This window comes from Gallinula chloropus, assembly GCF_964237585.1.
Source record: "Gallinula chloropus genome assembly, chromosome: 2".
Lineage (NCBI taxonomy): Eukaryota > Metazoa > Chordata > Aves > Gruiformes > Rallidae > Gallinula > Gallinula chloropus.
The window spans coordinates 149,489,090-149,508,483 of record NC_140086.1 but is presented as its reverse complement, the minus strand read 5'-3'; the positions used below and the strand labels follow the sequence as shown (position 1 = coordinate 149,508,483).

The 19,394-nt window shown below is 46.6% G+C and overlaps 1 protein-coding gene across 1 annotated transcript; it reads left to right on the top strand.

Moving 5' to 3' along the window:
• Positions 1-632: 632 nt before the first annotated feature.
• On the top strand, positions 633-3,261 carry FZD8 (frizzled class receptor 8; the record flags this gene model as incomplete). The annotated part of the gene is made up of 1 exon (XM_084260298.1): positions 633-3,261. One exon carries the CDS (start codon positions 633-635, stop codon positions 2,643-2,645), a length of 2,013 nt encoding a protein of 670 aa, XP_084116424.1. The 3' UTR covers positions 2,646-3,261.
• Between the last annotated feature and the right edge of the window lie 16,133 nt (positions 3,262-19,394).

Genomic DNA, 19,394 nt, shown 5'->3' with positions numbered 1-19,394 from the left:
GGTGGCGCGATCGCGGCCAGTGGCGGCCGGTTCGCCGAGGCGGCGGCGAAGCGAAGGAGGACCGGCTGGCGGCCGTCCGCGGAGTCGGGTACTCGGGCGGGCGGCAGGAGGAGCCGCTCCAGCCGCCCCAGCACCGGCCCCGCTGCTGCCCGCCCGCTCTTGGCGGTGAGAGCCCAGCGCCGCGGGGCGCACCGCCTGGTCCCCGGGACGCCTCAGCCATCTTGACCGCGCCGCGCGGGGGCTGACAGCGAAACTTCTCTGCTGCCGCCGCTCCGTGCCTGGCCGGCGCTGGAGCAGCGGCGAAAGAAGCGGCGACCCCCCCTGCGCAGCCAGCCTCGGGAGGAGCGATGCGACGGCGGCTGAGGGGCCTTCCCTGAGCGGACCCCCGTCCTCCAGCGTCGTGCGAGGGCTCGCCGGCGGCTCCCTCTCACCGGGTGCCCGCGGGGCCGCCTCCCTCCTGGGCGACGGAGCCCCGCGGGGGCTGCGAGCGCTCTCACCTGCGGCCGGCACGGAGGGGGCCGCCCTCCGCCCCCCAGAGGGGTAGCCGGGGCGGGGGGGTGCTGTGGCGCCGCGCTCCCCGTGGCTGCTGAGCGGGACGGGAGAGGAAACGGGGCTGCTGCCCGCCACCGAGCATGGAGTGGAGTTACCTGTTGGAAATCACCTCGCTGCTCGCCGCCCTGTCCCTGCTGCAGCGCGCCGGCTGCGCTGCCGCCTCGGCGGCGGCTGCCGCTGCCGCGTCCTCCTCCTCCTCGGCCAAGGAGCTGTCGTGCCAGGAGATCACCGTTCCCCTCTGCAAGGGCATCGGCTACAACTACACCTACATGCCCAACCAGTTCAACCACGACACGCAGGACGAGGCCGGGCTGGAGGTACACCAGTTCTGGCCGCTGGTGGAGATCCAGTGCTCCAGCGACCTGCGCTTCTTCCTCTGCAGCATGTACACCCCCATCTGCCTGGAGGACTACAAGAAGCCGCTGCCGCCCTGCCGCAGCGTCTGCGAGCGGGCCAAGGCCGGCTGCGCCCCGCTCATGCGCCAGTACGGCTTCGCCTGGCCCGACAGGATGCGCTGCGACCGCCTTCCTGAGCAGGGCAGCCCGGACACGCTCTGCATGGACTACAACCGCACGGACCTCACCACGGCCGCCCCGCCGCCCGCCAAGCCCCCGCTCCGCGGCGCCAGGCCCGGCGGCCCCGCCAAGGCGCCTCCCGCCGCCCCGCCGGCCGAGGCCCCGCGCAAGCCGCGGCCGCCGCCGCCCTGCGAGCCGGGCTGCCAGTGCCGGGCGCCTATGGTGTCGGTGTCCAGCGAGCGGCACCCGCTCTACAACCGCGTCAAGACGGGGCAGATCGCCAACTGCGCCCTGCCCTGCCACAACCCCTACTTCAGCCCCGACGAGCGCGCCTTCACCGCCTTCTGGATCGGGCTCTGGTCCGTGCTCTGCTTCCTCTCCACCTTCGCCACCGTCTCCACCTTCCTCATCGACATGGAGCGCTTCAAGTACCCCGAGCGCCCCATCATCTTCCTGGCCGCCTGCTACCTCTTCGTCTCCCTGGGCTACCTGGTGCGCCTGGTGGCCGGACACGAGAAGGTGGCGTGCAGCGGCGGCGCGGGGGCGGGCGGCGCGGGGGCCGGGGCGGCGGGGGCCGGCGGCGGCGCGGCGGCGGGAGCTGCGGCGGCGGGGGGGCGCGGCGCGGCGGGGGGCGCGGCCGAGCTGCAGCCGGAGCTGGCGGTGGCCGAGCACGTGCGGTACGAGAGCACCGGCCCGGCGCTGTGCACCGTGGTCTTCCTGCTCGTGTACTTCTTCGGCATGGCCAGCTCCATCTGGTGGGTCATCCTCTCCCTCACCTGGTTCCTCGCCGCCGGCATGAAGTGGGGTAACGAGGCCATCGCCGGCTACGCGCAGTATTTCCACCTGGCAGCCTGGCTGCTCCCCAGTGTCAAGTCCATTGCTGTGCTGGCTCTCAGTTCCGTGGACGGGGACCCCGTGGCTGGCATCTGCTACGTGGGCAACCAGAGCCTGGAGAACTTACGGGGCTTCGTGCTGGCACCGCTGCTCATCTACTTGGCCATCGGCTCCATGTTCCTGCTCGCTGGCTTCGTCTCACTCTTCCGCATCCGCAGCGTCATCAAGCAGCAGGGTGGCCCCACTAAGACCCACAAGCTGGAGAAGCTGATGATACGCCTGGGCCTCTTCACCGTCCTCTACACTGTGCCAGCTGCCAGTGTGGTTGCCTGCCTCTTCTACGAGCAGCACAACCGGCCCCGCTGGGAAGCCACGCACAACTGCCCCTGCCTGCGTGACCAGCAGCCTGATCAGGCTCGCCGCCCTGACTATGCTGTCTTCATGCTCAAGTACTTCATGTGCCTGGTGGTGGGCATCACCTCTGGTGTTTGGGTCTGGTCTGGCAAGACCCTTGAGTCCTGGAGGGCCCTCTGTACCCGCTGCTGCTGGGCCAGCAAAGGTGCTGCAGTAGCTGGTGGCGCAGGGGCAGGAGCAGGTGGGCAGGCAGCAATTGCCACAGCAGGAGGACTTGGGGCTGGAGGTGGTGGTTCCCTCTACAGCGATGTCAGCACTGGCCTGACGTGGAGGTCTGGCACTGCCAGCTCTGTCTCCTACCCCAAGCAGATGCCCCTGTCTCAAGTGTGAGGAGGGGGGAAGGAGGCCAAAGGCTAGGCAAGGAGGGACAGTGGCCTGCCTAAAATGCCCCCTCTCTGTTTGGTGCCATTAATGAACCCCTAATGGTCCTTATTAGCCACAGCTTGTATAGAACAATGCAGCTGGCAGAGGCCCCAAGCTCCAGCCCCCTCCTCCTTCCCCTCCATTCATATGCAGGGAGCATGTACTTCAAGGAGCCAGCTTATTATTTTGCTGGCAGAGGAGGGTAGAGGCTCACCCGTGTCTTGCAGAGGACAAGGCACAGCGGCTTCTGATTCACTTTGGACTAACAGCAGCTCTTCGCTCATGGGAGGAAGAGACTTCCCCTCATCCTGAGGTGGGGGTCTGCTGGGACTGCAGGTTTTTTTGGATATTGGTGACCAGGCAAATGCCTTACAATACAGACTGAATCAAAACATGTCTTAATTATACACCCCAGCTAAATACGGGTTTCCTACATTAAAGGATGTATTTATATAATTATTTGTTACCTTGTACAGATGTGTAAAATATGTATATATCCAAAGCTATACAGTCTGTAAATTTTTTTTTGTAAAAAAGTGTAGAGGCTACCCCTGTAAGAGCAAATATGAGTATTCTATTTTGTCAATAAAATGACTTTTGATAAATGACTTTTTTCAAGCTTTTCCCCTACTCCTGCCCTGGTTGTTCCAGCTGCTGTGTCTCGAGGTGGTTCTAGAAACTATCAGCTACACTCATGCACCAGCCGTGGCTGTGAGATACTTAGAAGGAAAACAAGTCATTCAACAAGTTGTTTTGAAAAACTATTTGTCAAAAGGGGGGAGGTGCTTTACCCTAGTTTTCCGCTTTTTTGAAAGATGACAGTGTCTTCAAACTGAGCCTTTACAAAAAGAGTCGTCTCACATGGCATGTTAAGTATCCTTTCAAAAGGGGTGTTATTTTAGGAATGTGCACACACACCTCTCCTATCTGTTGTCTACACTTCTGTAAGCACCTGCCTTTCCAGGGATGCATACCGAAGTGTAAAAGGTTAATGCTTTAAATTCATAGATCATGTACTATGGTGGAACGGCGAGTTGAGATTTGTTAGATCAATCTCTTCTTAACAGATTAAACTAACATCTTAACCTTTCATACTTAACTTTTGTATATCAAATATGGTTCTTTTTAAAGAGAAAAGGTATTGTTCTTCTGTCAGGACTAAGCTAATTTATTTGAGCAGAAGGCTGTTGAATTAACAGAAGAATGCTTTGGCAATTGTTGAACTTTTTACCTGTCTGCCCAGTGGCTCAGAACATCATTCCTTTAAGAGGAGCTAAATGAATAGGGTTAATCTGTAGGGAACTTGGTTTCTTTTGAGTTTGGGAAAACTTTGATCTTTTCTCTTCACCAAACGTGATGTATAGTCTGAAGTTTCTTTCCCTGCTGCCTGGTTCCTCTTGTTGCAGACCAATTGGCCACCATGGAGCCTTAAAGTTCTTCAATTAAAGGGACGTGGGACTTTTTTTTTTATTATTATTTTAAGAGGAAGACTTGTAACAGTTAGTGAACACCAGAGGGAAAAGGGAGAGCAGCCTTTTAAACAGCTTTTCCCTGCATTGTTAGCCAGACTGCAGGCAGCAAGGCATGGCTCGGAGCATTATAGAAACGAGCTATGAATGCCCTACAGGTGGTCTGCTCACATAATCTCCCCAATTTAAAACATTTTCCTTTACAGGACAATTGCATTACAAAACTCCCTTCTCTTTTGCTCCTAATTGAACCAAAGAACAACTACAAGATTTTCTTTAAAAACTGAGTGTCTAGAAAAAAAAAATCTATTAACTACATTCTAATCTGCTTTCTAAAGTGGGATCACTCAATACCAGGAGTAGAAGCTGCATTGGACATCATTCCCGATATTTTTATGCCTTCTGCTTATATTCTGTCAAATTAGCAATCATTTATAAGCAATTGGTTAGGTTGTGTGCTAGCAGTGAAAAGATAGCCCCGGGTCCCTTATTAACCTGTCAATCATGATAAGAGATGGGCAGCTACCCTACTAATGACACAGATATCAATCATGATTTGTGGGAAAAACCTTGTTCCATTGAGCACTGACGTGATTATTGGTGTCCCTTTCAAAGATCTGTAACTTAATAGACTCCACTTCTACAAAGTTACCGGGATCATGAAAAGGAGGAATTTAAAATGCCAATCTCTAGCTCCTTGAAGGGGAAAAAAAAAATAAAATCCTAAAATGCAAAAAGAATTCCACTGAGACTTATACATGGTGCCTTATTTATACACCAAGTGACCCGGATTGGAAAATTTAGATACCTAAAAGAACCAACTACTTTCTGGTATTGCTGGAAATGTTTTTTAGCAGTTTTTGAAACAACTAAATCAATGTTGAAATTTTTCCAGCTGCCAGTGGGGCTAAGGTAGCTGTCATCTCCCTGCCTGGCAAGTCACATATGTGGAAGCACAATCACTTCTTCGGATAAACATACGTGTTTCCTTCACTTCCACTGGGTTCTAGCAAGGAACACGGGGCGTGGGGGGGGTACAGTCACAACTCTTCTGTAAGAAATAATTTCGTAGGTCTCCCTAAGACAGTTCCTAGTGCTGAGATAAAAGCATTTCTGGTAAAAGTTAGGAAATACCTACCCTGGAATGAGCTAGGAGGTTCTCCAGGTAGATTAGCCAGGAAAGCAGTCTCAGAGCTAATTACGTTAATAAGATGCCTGCTTGGGCACTTGAAATTGACTGAATAATAATGTGAAGGGTAAACAAATAAAAAGGAGACAAAATTCAAATTCCTAGAAACACAAACCTGGGGAAATGGTGCTAAAGGATTAATTTCCAAGTGCAGATTTTTGTGAATCAACATAAATTTTGTGTCTCAGGGGAAAAAGAAATTGAAAACCCCACAGTGTTTAGGTGCATAAGAAATAAAAATCCACATGTCCACAGAACATCACATTCCTATGACACCCTTTATCAGACTTTAAGTTTACTTGAAGATCTGAAATACATTGGTGAGGTGGTGGGAACTAAATGTTACCTTTCAAGGTCTGATGATAAACTGCCTTCTCCCTAAATTTGCCAGAGACCCACAGCAAACCTGCGGCCCAAGCCCTGGCCTGCGGAACAGGAATGCCCTCGGCATCCCTGCTGGCACAGGCTCACCCGTGGGCTGGGGCAGCACCACACCAGCTCATTAGAGCTATGGAAAAGCTTTATTATCACTAATGGGGCGCCACAGCACAACTTGCATAGCAACATTTGGAAACCCAGAGATGGCATCCAAGAGCCTCCTGCAGCTCACAGAAAGGTTCAACCACCTGCCCCATTCAGGAGAGTGACTGAGCTATCACAGAAACACAGTTCAGGATTTATCTTTTTTTCTTCTTCTCTAGTGAGCAACATACCTTTAGAGTGTTCCTTTTCTTGCCAGGACTCCTCCCTGCTTTATGTGTTCCTGCCCCAAAAGGAAGTTCAATGGATTATTCTCCTTCTGCTGTAATGACTGAATAATCCTGCAGCCTCCGAAGGAACTGGCCCAGCTGCCAGTGGGCCTTTTGAAAAGAGACAGAGCAGTGCAGGTGTGCTGCAGAGTCTCAGGAGGACATCACATCTCCCCTAGGCCCTGCTGTGGAGTCCCTGGGAGCTTACCTGGAAGTGCTCTGCAACATGCTTCAAACTTTTCCCTGTGCAGGGGAAGCTTCCCTGGAGCTTTGATAATCAATTGTGGGAGGGACTTTAGACAAAGAGGAATGGGGAAATTCTTATATATTGAAATAATAAGGTTGTGGGCAAGCTTTCTGGGAAGGCTAGGAGGGCTGACACTGGCACACAAGGAGTCTTTTTTCTTTCTTTCTTATGCAATATTTAAAAATCAAAGTATTGGGATTCTCACACATCAAGAAGTTCTTCAGTTGTGCTTGATTGGTCCTAAAAGGTCTCCGAGATGGGGTAGGAAAGCTGGAGGTGGGCATCTGAAAATGGCTTGTAGGAAAAATCCCCACCACTTTTTTGTAAGAGGAAACTAGTACTGGAAGCTAAAGCAGAATGCCCATATGTCAGAAGGAATCAGTAGCTGAGAAAGGTATACCAATGTCCATGGGAGAAACCCAGGTCCACTTTGAAATATAAAACTTCAATACAAGTAAGATACTACTGTTTGATCCCAGGAACTGTGCTCAATGTACTGCTTTCACAAGCACTACATGCAGTGCAAAAGCCAAACCTAGCCTGCCCAGTAAGTTAATCTTCTTAACCAGTAAAGACAAGGAATTTTATATGGGATAGACAGGTCATCTAATATGGGGATAAAGCAAAGTGGTGATTATGAACGTTGGAAAAAAAAAAGACAAAAGATGCTCCTAGAGTGAAAGCTCACCTGCAATCAAGCTCAGTATGGGCCAGTCAAACCAGCTTGTAGAATCACTACCAGATTCCAAAGTGCTTGTCACAACCTGCCTGTAGCATGCCCTGCTCCTGCACCCCATTTCCAGAGCCAAGCAGCCCATGCTTCCTCCACTCCCAGCCACTGGGGCCTACCCAGCACCTGGCCCATTTGGGAAGCCAGTGAGGAACAATTTCTCTCTGTTGCCCTTCCTGGCCACATTCCCTCTCTTTTTACCCTGCATTCCAACACTGGATGACATAGAGATGTCCAGCTCTTCCTAGAATTGAAGAGGCTAAGCAACAGAGGTCATCCTGAAAGTGGCAGGATGAACCTAAGATGAATAAGGAAAGCAATTTATGGACGATGGTCCAAGGAAGAAGTATGAAACTGGGCAGACTCCCTGCATGTAGTCGTGATGAGCTCTAGGCTGCCTTCAGGAGAACTCAATTAGAAATGTTCAGACAGCTCTATTTATTTAAGCTTTTATAAATGCCCATCATTACTGTAATCAGGTATACGAATTTCACTAGTTCAGCAGAAAGGATCACACACCATAAATGCTGTGGTGGTATGGAAATAACTAGTGTCTGGTATTAAAATGTGGAGCCATAATCTGAGGTGACTAAGGATAGTCAAATCACTTCAGAAACTAGTACCTAAGGTCAAATGCTGAACCAAGCTTTTTGAAGGCTGAGATAATGCTTTTTCCACTCCTACAAGCCTCTTATCTGTGATCTCAAACCACTTGACATTCACTAGTGAATTAATAGTCAAATTTCTTCTTGGGAGACAAAAAATAATGCGGTAATACCCAGGCTGACAAAACGTAAGTGTAGGACAAGAACCTAGATTTCCTGACTTTTCCCTGATTCCGACAATGCTCCATTTTAGAAGGACATCCTTGCACCCATTCCCTCCCCATAAGTTCCCCCCCCCCCAACAACCCTACCCCATACACCATGAGCATGCAGAGTTTCCCAGGCCCAGCACCAAGTCCATCACCGGTTTTCAATAAAGCTGGTGCTCTTCAATCCCCCTGCTGCCTTTACAACTGAGGAAGCACCCTAGCCCTTACATGGGGCCTGTGAGAGGGCTGAGCCCCCTCACCGGGAAGGCACAAAGAGATTTGAGGGAGTTAGGCGAAAGGCAGTGGACCAGTGTGGGGCTGTCATGCCAGGCTTACCGACCCAGCCCGTGGATGCTAGAGGGCTGGAGGCAAATCATCTTTATAACGACTAGAGAAAAGCGACTCGCTCTTCCCATTGTGTGAGGCAGGCAGGCATGGAAAGGAGTGTTTACAACAGCTTTGGAGCTGCATTGGGCAAGAAATCCCGTCAAACGTAGGTAGAAGCCTCGGTGGGGCTGCGGCAGGACCGGGACACGGGGTAGGGAGCAGGGCGGCCGCTCCTCTCGCCATCCGGCAGTGCCCTCAACTGGGAGAGACTGGGAATTTCACCCCGAGGCCCTTCCACTGTCACCTGCCCTCGCAGGTCTCTGCGAGCCTTTTTTGCCTCGACTGCTCCTCTCTCCGATGCGCGGCGGCGGCCGTGGCGCGGGCGATGCGGCTATCCCCGTGCGTGCTGGGCGGGCAGCCCACCCCGGGGCCCTGCCCGCTGCTCGCTCACCTTGCCTGTACCTGTTGCTGTGACCCTCTGGGCAGAAGGGACCTTCACTGTATCCAGCAGGGAAAAATCCAGAGCTGTGATGCCTTTTTTAGAACAGCTTTCCAAGAAAACACAGGTTCAGCCAGCGAGTTACTCACCCAACACGCTGCAGAGGAGAACGCTGGACTGTCTCTCTGGGATGCTCTCTGATTTTTTTAATATGTTGAAGGGGAAAAAAAAAAAGAAAACAAAATTTAAAACGTTCTCTCCCAACAATTTTTGCTTTATGTGCCACTTGTGAGACTTACATGTATGTTTTAAGCGCATTAGCTAGATGTTCTTGCCTCCAAACCTTTGCCATTGCTGAATTACACCTAACATTTTTCACAGAGAAGCACGAGTCTCCATTATTGATTTTACTTGATTTTTTTTTTCCCCAAGAAAACAAACCTACAACCAGCTTGTCCCATTTGTCACATCTGCTGTAATTAGAGTCATTTTCATGCTACAATCTGACCTGATTCGAAATGCGTGTTGGGTACGGTACCCTCACCGTTTCCCAGCGGTTGGAATCGAAATAGGCTCTGTCAATGTAAATCAGAAAACATCACAATCTGGCTCATGAAACGACCAACTTCGTCTTCCCGTCCACATGCTGGGTGGGAATAAACTTAAATCTGACTTTTTGTCAGGGAAGGGGATGGGTTTCCCATCCAGCTACAGAACCTGCAGCTTTGGGGTGGTGCGTGTTCTGTACATTGCTGCCATCTGGAGCTACAGCCTCCCGTGCCAGGGAGCGGGCAGACCAGCCATTCCACAGCCTCAGCCTTGCTTGCTTTTCCCCAGACCTGCAAGGCAGGAAACACACTTACGTTGTGATTTATTTTTACACAAAAGTTCCTTTTTTTTTTTTTTTTCCAAAGCAATATTTTGCCTAAAACAATTTGGAAAACCACAGTTTTCCAGGATATGCAGCAGGACTTTAGGAACAGTCAGATCAGGAAACAGCAGAGACCCACAAGGAGCTTCATTGCTGCCATCCTCTAGCTCATTAGTGTACAAGAATTGTGTGTGTTGTTTTTAGCAGCTAAAGAGTTATTTATGGCTTCTATGTTCTCAAGCCAAAGTGAGTGAGGGGTGCAACCAGGGCAAACGCATCAGAGCAATGCAAATCACTGACAAGGCATCATGAATGCAAGCTGAGCAGAATTTAAATACAATCCATGAATGAGAGGAAAGATTTGCATGAGGCAAAGAATCATTAGAATCTGATTTAACAAGCAGTATATAAAATGGGCCTTTGCAGCTTAAAATGAAGCAAAGCACATTCACATTATACATTCTTAATGGAAAAAAAAAGGCAAAATCACAAAACCACCTAATTTATTAGTAGAGCTTGGAATAGAAGTGGTTTTCACAGAGTACCTTTAGATCCTGATTCAGAAACTTGTGCTTGATTGCTTTCTTAAATAGCAGTGGATCATAAGCATGTAGGGTGGTAAGGACTATTTAAGTGCATGCCAAAGTCCTATTGATTTCAGTGAGATTTTATAAGACGCCTAACGTAAGCGTATGCGTAAAAGTTTTCCTGAACAAGAGTGCTTTTCTGAATTGGGGTTTAACTCATGAATTTTTACACTGCTGTCAAACATGATTTCTTCTGGGGAAACAGGATAGATAATAATTACAATAATAATTTTTTAAAAAAATAATTCTATTTTTGCATGTCTTAAAAGAATGTAATGGGGAAATATTCTGGGTAGAAGTATTCAGGGTAAATTGTTTCTGTAAGGTCCAAAAACCAACAGTGAAAAAACTGTGGAAGTTGGAAAGGAATAATGTTCACAGAGCAACTTTCATAAACTCTCTGCTAGTTTCCTCCCAACTCAGTTATGGAAGATTTTGAATATAAGGTGTTATATAGATATTGTCAGTCTCTTGGAAGAAAAGGGATATGTTATTTTACATTAAATGTTATTATATTGCATCTTTGTCAAAAGTAAAAGAATTGCTTTTAAGAAAAATCCTGCTGTTTTTCACTTCCAGTAAGTCATCATAAACACTGGTCAGAACATTTATTTAATGAGACATTAAAATGCAGTGTGTCAGCCTCAAAATATATTGTCTTTTGAAGCAGTGGCTGAGATGGCAGATTCGGATGTACTGGTATTAAGAGATCATATATCTCTCTCAACACTGGACAATCTTTTAGTTTCTATTGAAGCATTGGTCTAGCTGTGTCTTCACATCTCCTAGCACATTCCTGTGGAGCTGCAGCAACTCTTTTTATGCATTTCTCTCAAGTAAGTCAACAGCAGCAACACATTTATGATGAATTAAAAGAGCTCAGTCTACAGCTGTGGCCATATGGACTCTACTTGGGAAAGTCAGACTTTAGTGTCCTTTTTTCTTTCGGCATTTTAGAAGATCTCGGAGTGTTTGAGGTGTCTTTGAGGTCTATGAAGGGTATGACCAGTGGGGTTTTGTTTTTCCTGATCTTTTCCTAAGTGGAAATGTTTGATATCCTATGATACTCCAGGTCAGTAGCGATATTATTCTCTTGACTTTGCTTTTCCTTTTCTTTTCTTGAGCACACAGGATCACATTTGGTGATAGGTAACATCCCCTACAGTAGTACTTCTCCAGCTGTGATCATTGCTTAATTATTTCTCACTATTTTCATACCTTAATTTTTTTTTCTTTCTTTTTCCCTCCCTAACCCCCCACCCTGCTCTCTCCCCCCACGAGTCCCATGTTTGCATGAAGACTGAGGTTCAGCTCAAGACTAAGTCTTCTAAATGCAGGTAGCTATCTAAACATGGTTTGGTTGGGATTTTTTTTAAGGTAAGCTATTACAAAAACTCCTGTTGCAATCAATAGAGTGTTAGTAACAGTCAGTGGGGTCCTGGCAGGTGAGTCAGTTGCTCATAAAGTAAACTAGTGGGCCTTCATTCAAACTGCCCAGCTGGTCCTGAGACTCCCATCCAGTTTGTTTCTGCCTCTCCAAATGATCATGGGGCCCCTGTAATTTTCTATCATGACTGAAAGCCCCAGGTGAATATCTCTGTTATCCTCTGGCAACTCTAATAAACATAGGATACCTTTTGTGGGCCACTGATCAGAGCTCAGGTCTGGATTTGATCAGATTTTCTTGGAGGGTAGTGGGAGTCTGGACACCTACCTCACAGCTATGCAACAAAATGTGACTCAATCCTGAGATGTACCCTGTCAAGAAAGTCCAGTGATTATTTTTATCATCTATTATCTCTGTTGCAAGATTTCATTATTTCAGGTTTCTTTAATTGGTGCATCCTCAAGTTTTACACTTTTATCTAGGCTCTATCACATCTTTGTACAAGCTGGTACAATTCATAGTTTTGATTGGTCAATGGAGAGGTGGTTTCTTAGCCACTAGTCTGGCCTCTTCGACCCCCTTAGAAGCACTCTGCACATTGTCTACTTAGGATTTGGGAGAGGTTTTATGCCTGACAAGGCTTTTGATTGGTATCATCATAATTTATTCAGTATAATTATAATTTATTGACAAGGTGTTATTTTAATATCATCTCTTTTGGCACTCCCCTCACCTGTCATGTATCTATGTGCTTTCTCCTACCTCTTTGCAGTATACTAACAACTTATCTATTCTTTACTTTAAATTTATTTTGCTGCTGCTGCATTTCCTGGCAACATTTTAGAGAGGCTACTGTTCACTTTGGTTTGCTTCCTTTCTTCAGTTTTCTTCATTTATCCAGACTTTAGGATGGCTTAAAGTGCATAATCATGTATCCTTAAACCATGCAAGTTCCATCAGCTCCTCTAGAGAGCAGCAGATATGTTTAAATAAAATAGCAACATGATTCAACCTGATGCTTCCTGAAGCACTCGGTCTTCACTAACTGAGGTAACTAAGTACCAATAGAGCAGGTAACTGTAAGGAATAGAGGTCCTATATCCGTGTGGCATTTTCAGATATTGTCTGAGAGCTGCCCTAGCCCTGGTACTTAGAGTGGATGTGGTCCCCTGCCCTCCCTAAATCCCTGCTTGAGCCCAGCCCTGCTCACCAACATCTCACAGCAGAGGGGAGAAGGAAGGCGATGGGGGTGCAGCTTGGGATGGAGAGCAGGCTTGGATGCCCACCAGGTCTGTGGGCTGTAAAGCTTCCTGTTCTTACTCACACAGGACAATTGGCCAAGAGGAAGCACTCACTTTCTGACAAACACCCACTAGTTCTCCATCCCTCACGGCCAACAGTAGGCGTTTGACAGATGGGGCTCTGTCTCCTGGTGGGTTTAAGGGAACTTAGCACCTGACAGCGAGCCACAAATACTTATTTTTTTTTTAAAGAAAAGAAGTAATGAAAAGTCTTCCCAGCTGTAGACCTATTCAGACTCACATCACTGTGTGTTTGGACCTAAAAAATACACAAATCTTCAAAAAAAGGACAAAGATCCCTCTGTTCTTTAAGGCCAGTCTCCAAAGCAAGATTGACAGCTGCCTGCCTGACACACCTAACAGCAAACTGAACTCCTTCTAATGGCAAAACCCGTAAAAAAGCTTTCAAAAACATGCTTGTGCTTGCAGGTCTGGTAAGGTTTTCTGCCAGCCAAGTTTCTTGGCCTGTCCCCAAGCTTGTATTGTCTAAGACATCTTTTGCAAAGGTTTGTCTTTCAAATTGGCCTGGTCAAGCCAAATTAAGTCACCCCAGGTCTGTGGAAGGCCTACAGCTGCAGGCAGACCAGCTTTTCCTCACAGTTTCCTGTGATCCATACTACATTTCACTGCCACCACCACCCCTCCTGGCAACAGTCACTTCAGATTACCAGATCCTGAGGTATAGATGGGAACCACTTGAGCTCTGGTAAATGCAAAGGGGACTAAAACAGCTCTGGATGGACAGAAAACACCACCATTGTAAGAGCTGCTGCCAAGACTGTGCTGCATGAAGGGGCTGCAGTCCCTTCTGGAAGATGGACTTGCCATGGTTTGGGGCATACAGGGAGTCAGGCCAGGGTACTGGCGGGCTGAGTTGGAAGAGACAGGTGATTGATAAGCTGCATATGCATCACCATTGCTTGCCTCAAGGCCTCTCACCTCATCTCTTCACACAATGCAGGAGAAAGAGGTCAAGGCTGGTGAAGAGGAGAAAGACAGCAAGAAGAAATGTTCCATATGCAGTGAAAGACCACATTTATCACTACATTTTCCCTATTTCTGGGTCATCTTTCATACCATGATCCTGCCTCTTCAGTAACTGCATGGCACTGGCTAGCTTCTGCTGGTCAATGCAGACACAGTCTGGTACAGCAGCACAGGCGGTCTGGGGAACAAGTTCTGCCTTGCTTTTGACTTTGCTGAAGATCCTGGAAATAGCAGAAGTGATATCCCAGGGTGCACGGTGAAGGCTGTACCTTGCTGATTTTTCAGATGTGTGCTGGAGCAGCCCCATGGGGGGTGCAGCTGGTGAACTGGAAAACCACAGCCCTCTGCACCAAAAAATGATAATAATAATAAAAAACCCCCAAAAACAAAGAAAATGCAAAGAAAATACAAAGAAATACCAGAAACAAGAAGCTAATCACACCGTGTGTGGTCTGTCAGCTGTAAGAATCACTCACACTGATTTCTAGAGAAATGAACAGAAGGAGTGGGTGTCTAATTTGTCAAGACAGGGAAGGCATTGCTTAACAAGCCTAGTGGGGCTCTAAAAGCGTCTCATCCTGTTTTTTCTTTATGAAAAGAATATTGCCTACCTTCAGTACTAGGAAAAGTCATGAAAACACAGAGGAAAATGCAAAAATTCATTCTGCTAGGTCAAAATCTTCTGTTTCTTTCCATTATTGTAATTTCATTGGCCAATGTAACATGTTCACCAAGAGAAAAATCCCCAAAGACGCTCTGGTATGTGGTGCCTAAAGTCTCACAGGCAAAATAAATGGTACACACAGAGGAAAGCCAGAAGAGAAAGGATGTACTTCTGTTTGCTGACCCCAAATCCTCTATCTTTCTTGAGTGTACCTCATATAACCTTCAGTTTCTAAAGAAAAGCTCAGAACCTGCAGTCATCTTCACTCAGTAAATCGTTCCCCAGTGAAAGCTTGTCAAAGCTAACCCACTACTCAAAGTGCCAGCTGCAGAACGTGCATTGGAGGCAGCTCTGCCATTTCCCCATTGTGAGTGGCACGGATCAGCAGTCTCTGGAGCTTGCACTGCATGGGTATCCCCACGACTAAATCACAGTGGTGGAGATGCCCGTGAAACCCAAACATAAGGGAAGAAGGAGGGAAAGCAGGAGAAGGGAAAAGCTAGTGAAGTAGGTTGTGATTGTAATCTAGTTACATGGATGCTGGATAATTCTAATTTAGAGATACAGTTCATACTTTCTGATCAGATTTCTGCCTTGCTGACCTCATTTTCCAGCACTGCCATTGCTGTGCATCACAGGCCAAGAGTTCAGGCTACGGCTTTGAACAGAGACCATCTAATTTGCAGAACATTTTAGCAATGCCATTACACTGCGAGAGCATTACATTGTAAAATTACTTCTCTATCAGTTGAACATCAGGCTATTAAAAGTAGTACAAAAGACAGAAGTTATAGAACAGCTTTTTCAACTGCTCTACTATTTTGGGAGACGCATCTCTTTATTATCCTAAAATACTACAAGCAGCAATCATTTATCTGTTCTCTATTGTAATCATGACATTAAAATAAAATAATGTGCAATTAATGATCCCTTCTAGAAAGATAATCACCGCAATAATGATGTATCACATAAGGGCAGATAATTTTAATAACTTGAAAGAATACACTAAGGATCTCTCGACATTGTTAACTTCAGATTTAATACTTATTCTGGTCTGAGCTGAGAGATTCACAGGGAAAAACTGCTGCCAATGGGAAATTACGCATTCCCTAGACACTTGCCTACAGTGTATTTCACAACCCAACCCAGACCATGAGGAAAGAGAAGAAAGTGGTTACAACAGATTGAAACTTGGGGTTTGGCTTCTTTTTTGGTATTAAAAATCAATATTCCAAACTAAATAAAAAAAAAGGGGGGGGGGGGGAATGATACTGCAGAAACTTCCAGTGATACTTGAATCTCGCTGCATGGAAAAACACAAATTCCAGGACTCCAGCAGCCTACTTATTTAGCAAGAGAAGTGCTATGATGCAGTTGAACATTCTAAGGAAAAAACACCTTTTTAGGCATTTTAGAATTTTTCCAACAAAAACTTTATTTCCCGTGTGAAAACTATTTTATCACAGGTTTCCTGATCAGTTCCAGCTCTTATTTCCAGGTAGCTTGACTGCTTTCTATGTAGTCTTATGTTCAGTACCACACAAGTCTGGATGAGCAACATATGTAGCTGATGTATTGTTCCATAAACCCACCTCAGGGTTCAAGTGGTACCTGTGCTGCAGCTATGGCAGACTTGTCTGAATGCAAGAAAAACTTCCAGCTGTCTTTTAAAGACATCTTCAGAAATGCTCTTCTGATGTAGATGGGTTAAGAAAAGATTTAAAGACACACTGGCAAATGTAACAAGCAGATTTTGAAACATTTTTCTGAGTACAAACTATTTTCTGGAAGGACTTCAAAACCAGTTCACAAATTTAAAAGACTAAATATTTGCTTAAGCAGCAGAAGATCTTGTTGCTTCCTTGCCCCACATTTATTACTGCCTTTACTAACTCTTTCTAGGACATCTGGACATCTTCACGGTACCTTAACATCTGGTGATATTGAATATAAGAAATTAGAGGTGATTCTCTTTGTTCCTCTTTGTTCCTCTTTTTTGCCCCTCAGTTCAAGAAGGACATAGAACTCCTTGAAAAAGTCCAGCACAGGGACACCAAGATGATTGAGTGGAACACCTTCCTTATGAGGAAAGGTTAAGGGAGATGCATCTCTTTAGCTTGGAGGAGACTGAGGGGTGACCTTATTAATGTTTATAAATATGTAAAGGGTTAGAGTGAGAAGGATGGAGCCAGGCTCTTCTCAGTGATGGCCAGCTATAGGACAAGGGGCAATGGGTGCGAGCTGGAGCATAGGAAGTTCCATGTGAACGTAAGGAGAAACTTTTTCACTGTGAGGGTGACAGAGCCCTGGGACAGACTGCCCAGAGAGGCTGTGGAGTCTCCTTCTCTGGAGACATTCAAAACCCACCTGTGTGCATTCCTGTGTGATTTAGTCTGGGTGATCCTGCTCTGGCAGGGGAGTTGAACTAGATGATCTTTCAAGGTCCCTTACAACTCCTAATGTTTTGTGATTCATTCAAAGAGATCTTTCCTGTTTCCTCTTCTGTGTTCCTGCCAACGATCTTGTCTCATTTATTTGAGCCATGGAAGTTCAGAATAGTTCAAACACGCTTCCCTTGGTCTTCCCTTGATAGTAGATCCCCCCAGTTCACAAGACCATGTCTTTGTAATTAATAAAAGTGACTTGTAGAAGAGACTCGGAGACATTCCCTTAGGAGCATGTTGTTGATGCCAGAAGCTTCTGTTCACTCCCCAGAGGAACGCCCATACAAATCCTGTTCTTGTAGTAGGAGGTTTCTATAAACACATTAGGTGCATATTACACTGACCCTGAATTAGGAGTCGAAGGGTCCACAAGTCCTAACAGCAGCCAGGTCTGCAGCTGAGGGACACAAACCGAAGGCCACAATCTCACAACAAGAAACCATAAACCGAGTAAGGAAGAAGTTCCCTAATTTAATTTTCCATTTCAGACACAAACAGGATCTTTCTGATTTGAAATGAGACTCCTCAGACATTAAACAACATCCAGCTAGAGACACAAAAAAGCAAACTGTGTCCAGCCACAATGCATTTATTATTAATCCTACCCTATTTATATCTCACGCTGAGGGATGTACACGATAGACTGAATCCACATTTGTTCCTTGCATTCCTCCTCGCAGCTGAGAAGATGCAATGAATCATAAAAGGTTTCATTGTTGCAATGTTTTGTCATGGTGTGTGTAATCAGCACAGACCCTGTTAAAGAGGCTTCGGAGGATGAGAAGTTTAAATATTTAATGGTTTTCTGCCTATGATAAGTTTAATAATTAATGCTGCTCCTACCCTGTAAATGACAAATCATACAACAAGCATGCATGATAAAAGAAACAAACACAGCTAATAGAGAGGAGAACTTTACTTAGAAGGCAGTAATTAAAAAACCTCTGTAGCATACCTCAGGATCCCAAAGTACTTTGCAGGCAGAAATAAATCCTGCCTCCTGACCCAAAGAGCAGTCCTGACGATCTATTAAGCTACCTAATTTCTGAGGGGATGCAGAAAACGAGGGATAATTAAGTGCTTAGTCTTTGCCTTGCACAAGTGAGAAATGATACACAGACACCGTGAGTCAAACTGTCTTAAAGACTTTGGCATCCGCAGGAAAGAAAAGGAACAATGTGAAGTCTGTTGTCCCTTGATGCTCTGCACAGAGGAGCCAGCCATTAAGTCACTGCAGAAGCTTGTTATACAGCAGAGTAAGAGCAAGACTGGATCTGTTCTCTCTTTTGAATGGGTCTAAATGGAGAGGGAGCTACTCCAGCTTCAGGCAGCATCTACAAATACCAGCTCTTGCCACCCTTTTAACTAAACTTTTGTAAGACATTAACCACCTGAACATTTCCCTGAGCACGTGCTCCTCCACATCCACTCCCCCTGATGATCTGCAGGTATGTGCAACCTTCAACCCCCGCTGGCTTGTAGCTAGAAGAGAACTCAGCACACTCACTGCTGTGCTTCAGTGCTGGGCCACGCTTATGTAAATGCAGCAGAAGTAACACTGAAGGAAAGCGCAGAGCATGACAGCAGCAACATCTTCTGTGAATCACTTAATTTAAACATGTTTTCAAAGGCTTAGCCTTAGAAGTCTGTCAGACAAAGAGAGGGAGCACTCTGGTATAGTTGTTGTCACTATATACTTCTCTCAGTATAGAAACTCTTTTCCCTAAGTCCAGGTCTGTGGGAGAAATGGGTATATCTAAAAAATTACTCAACTTACCTTCAGAGATGCCTAAACCAGGTCAGGCGACTCACCCCTCCACTGAAATCAAGAACCCATAGTGACTATTTCAGATTGAGACATGTAACACCTTGTAGACACCTCTGTAGTGCATCTACACTAGCACAGGGGCAGTTGTGCCAGGGTTTGGGCATTGGGGCTCAGTCCCCCACAGTCAGACTGCTGGAGCATTCCCTGACACATTCCCGACCCACACTTCCTAGTCTTCTCCTGAGCAATTCTTGAACACAGGACCATTACCCACAGCTAATCTGGATGCAGCCACCCTGTTTTGGAGGCTACTGGAGTTGAGTAACTCAGACATAGTCAGACTGTGCCAGCTAACCTCAGGGTCAGAAAAAGGTACTTCCTAGTTTCTAACTAGGGAAGGTGTAGCCTTCAGTCAGTAAGATCCAAGGTGGTTTTCTTTTTTCACAAGAATCCTTTGCTACAAAACATCTATTTTTATTTTATTTACTGTCTACTCTTCTTGTTTGAATATCCTTTCTTAGAGCAGGCTTAGAGAATTTAGTATGAGAAGATAAATAACCTTTGGACAGTAGATAATGCACAACTGTGTTTAAAAGTCACGTCCTTCCTAAGCTCAATCTTTTGCAATAATACTAAGTTAGGGTAAACAAGTGTTCACACGTACTCCTGGAAAACCAGGTCAGTCGCATCAGCAGCAGTCCACAGCTTTTTAAAGTCACTTACACTCAGAAAACCATAAAAAT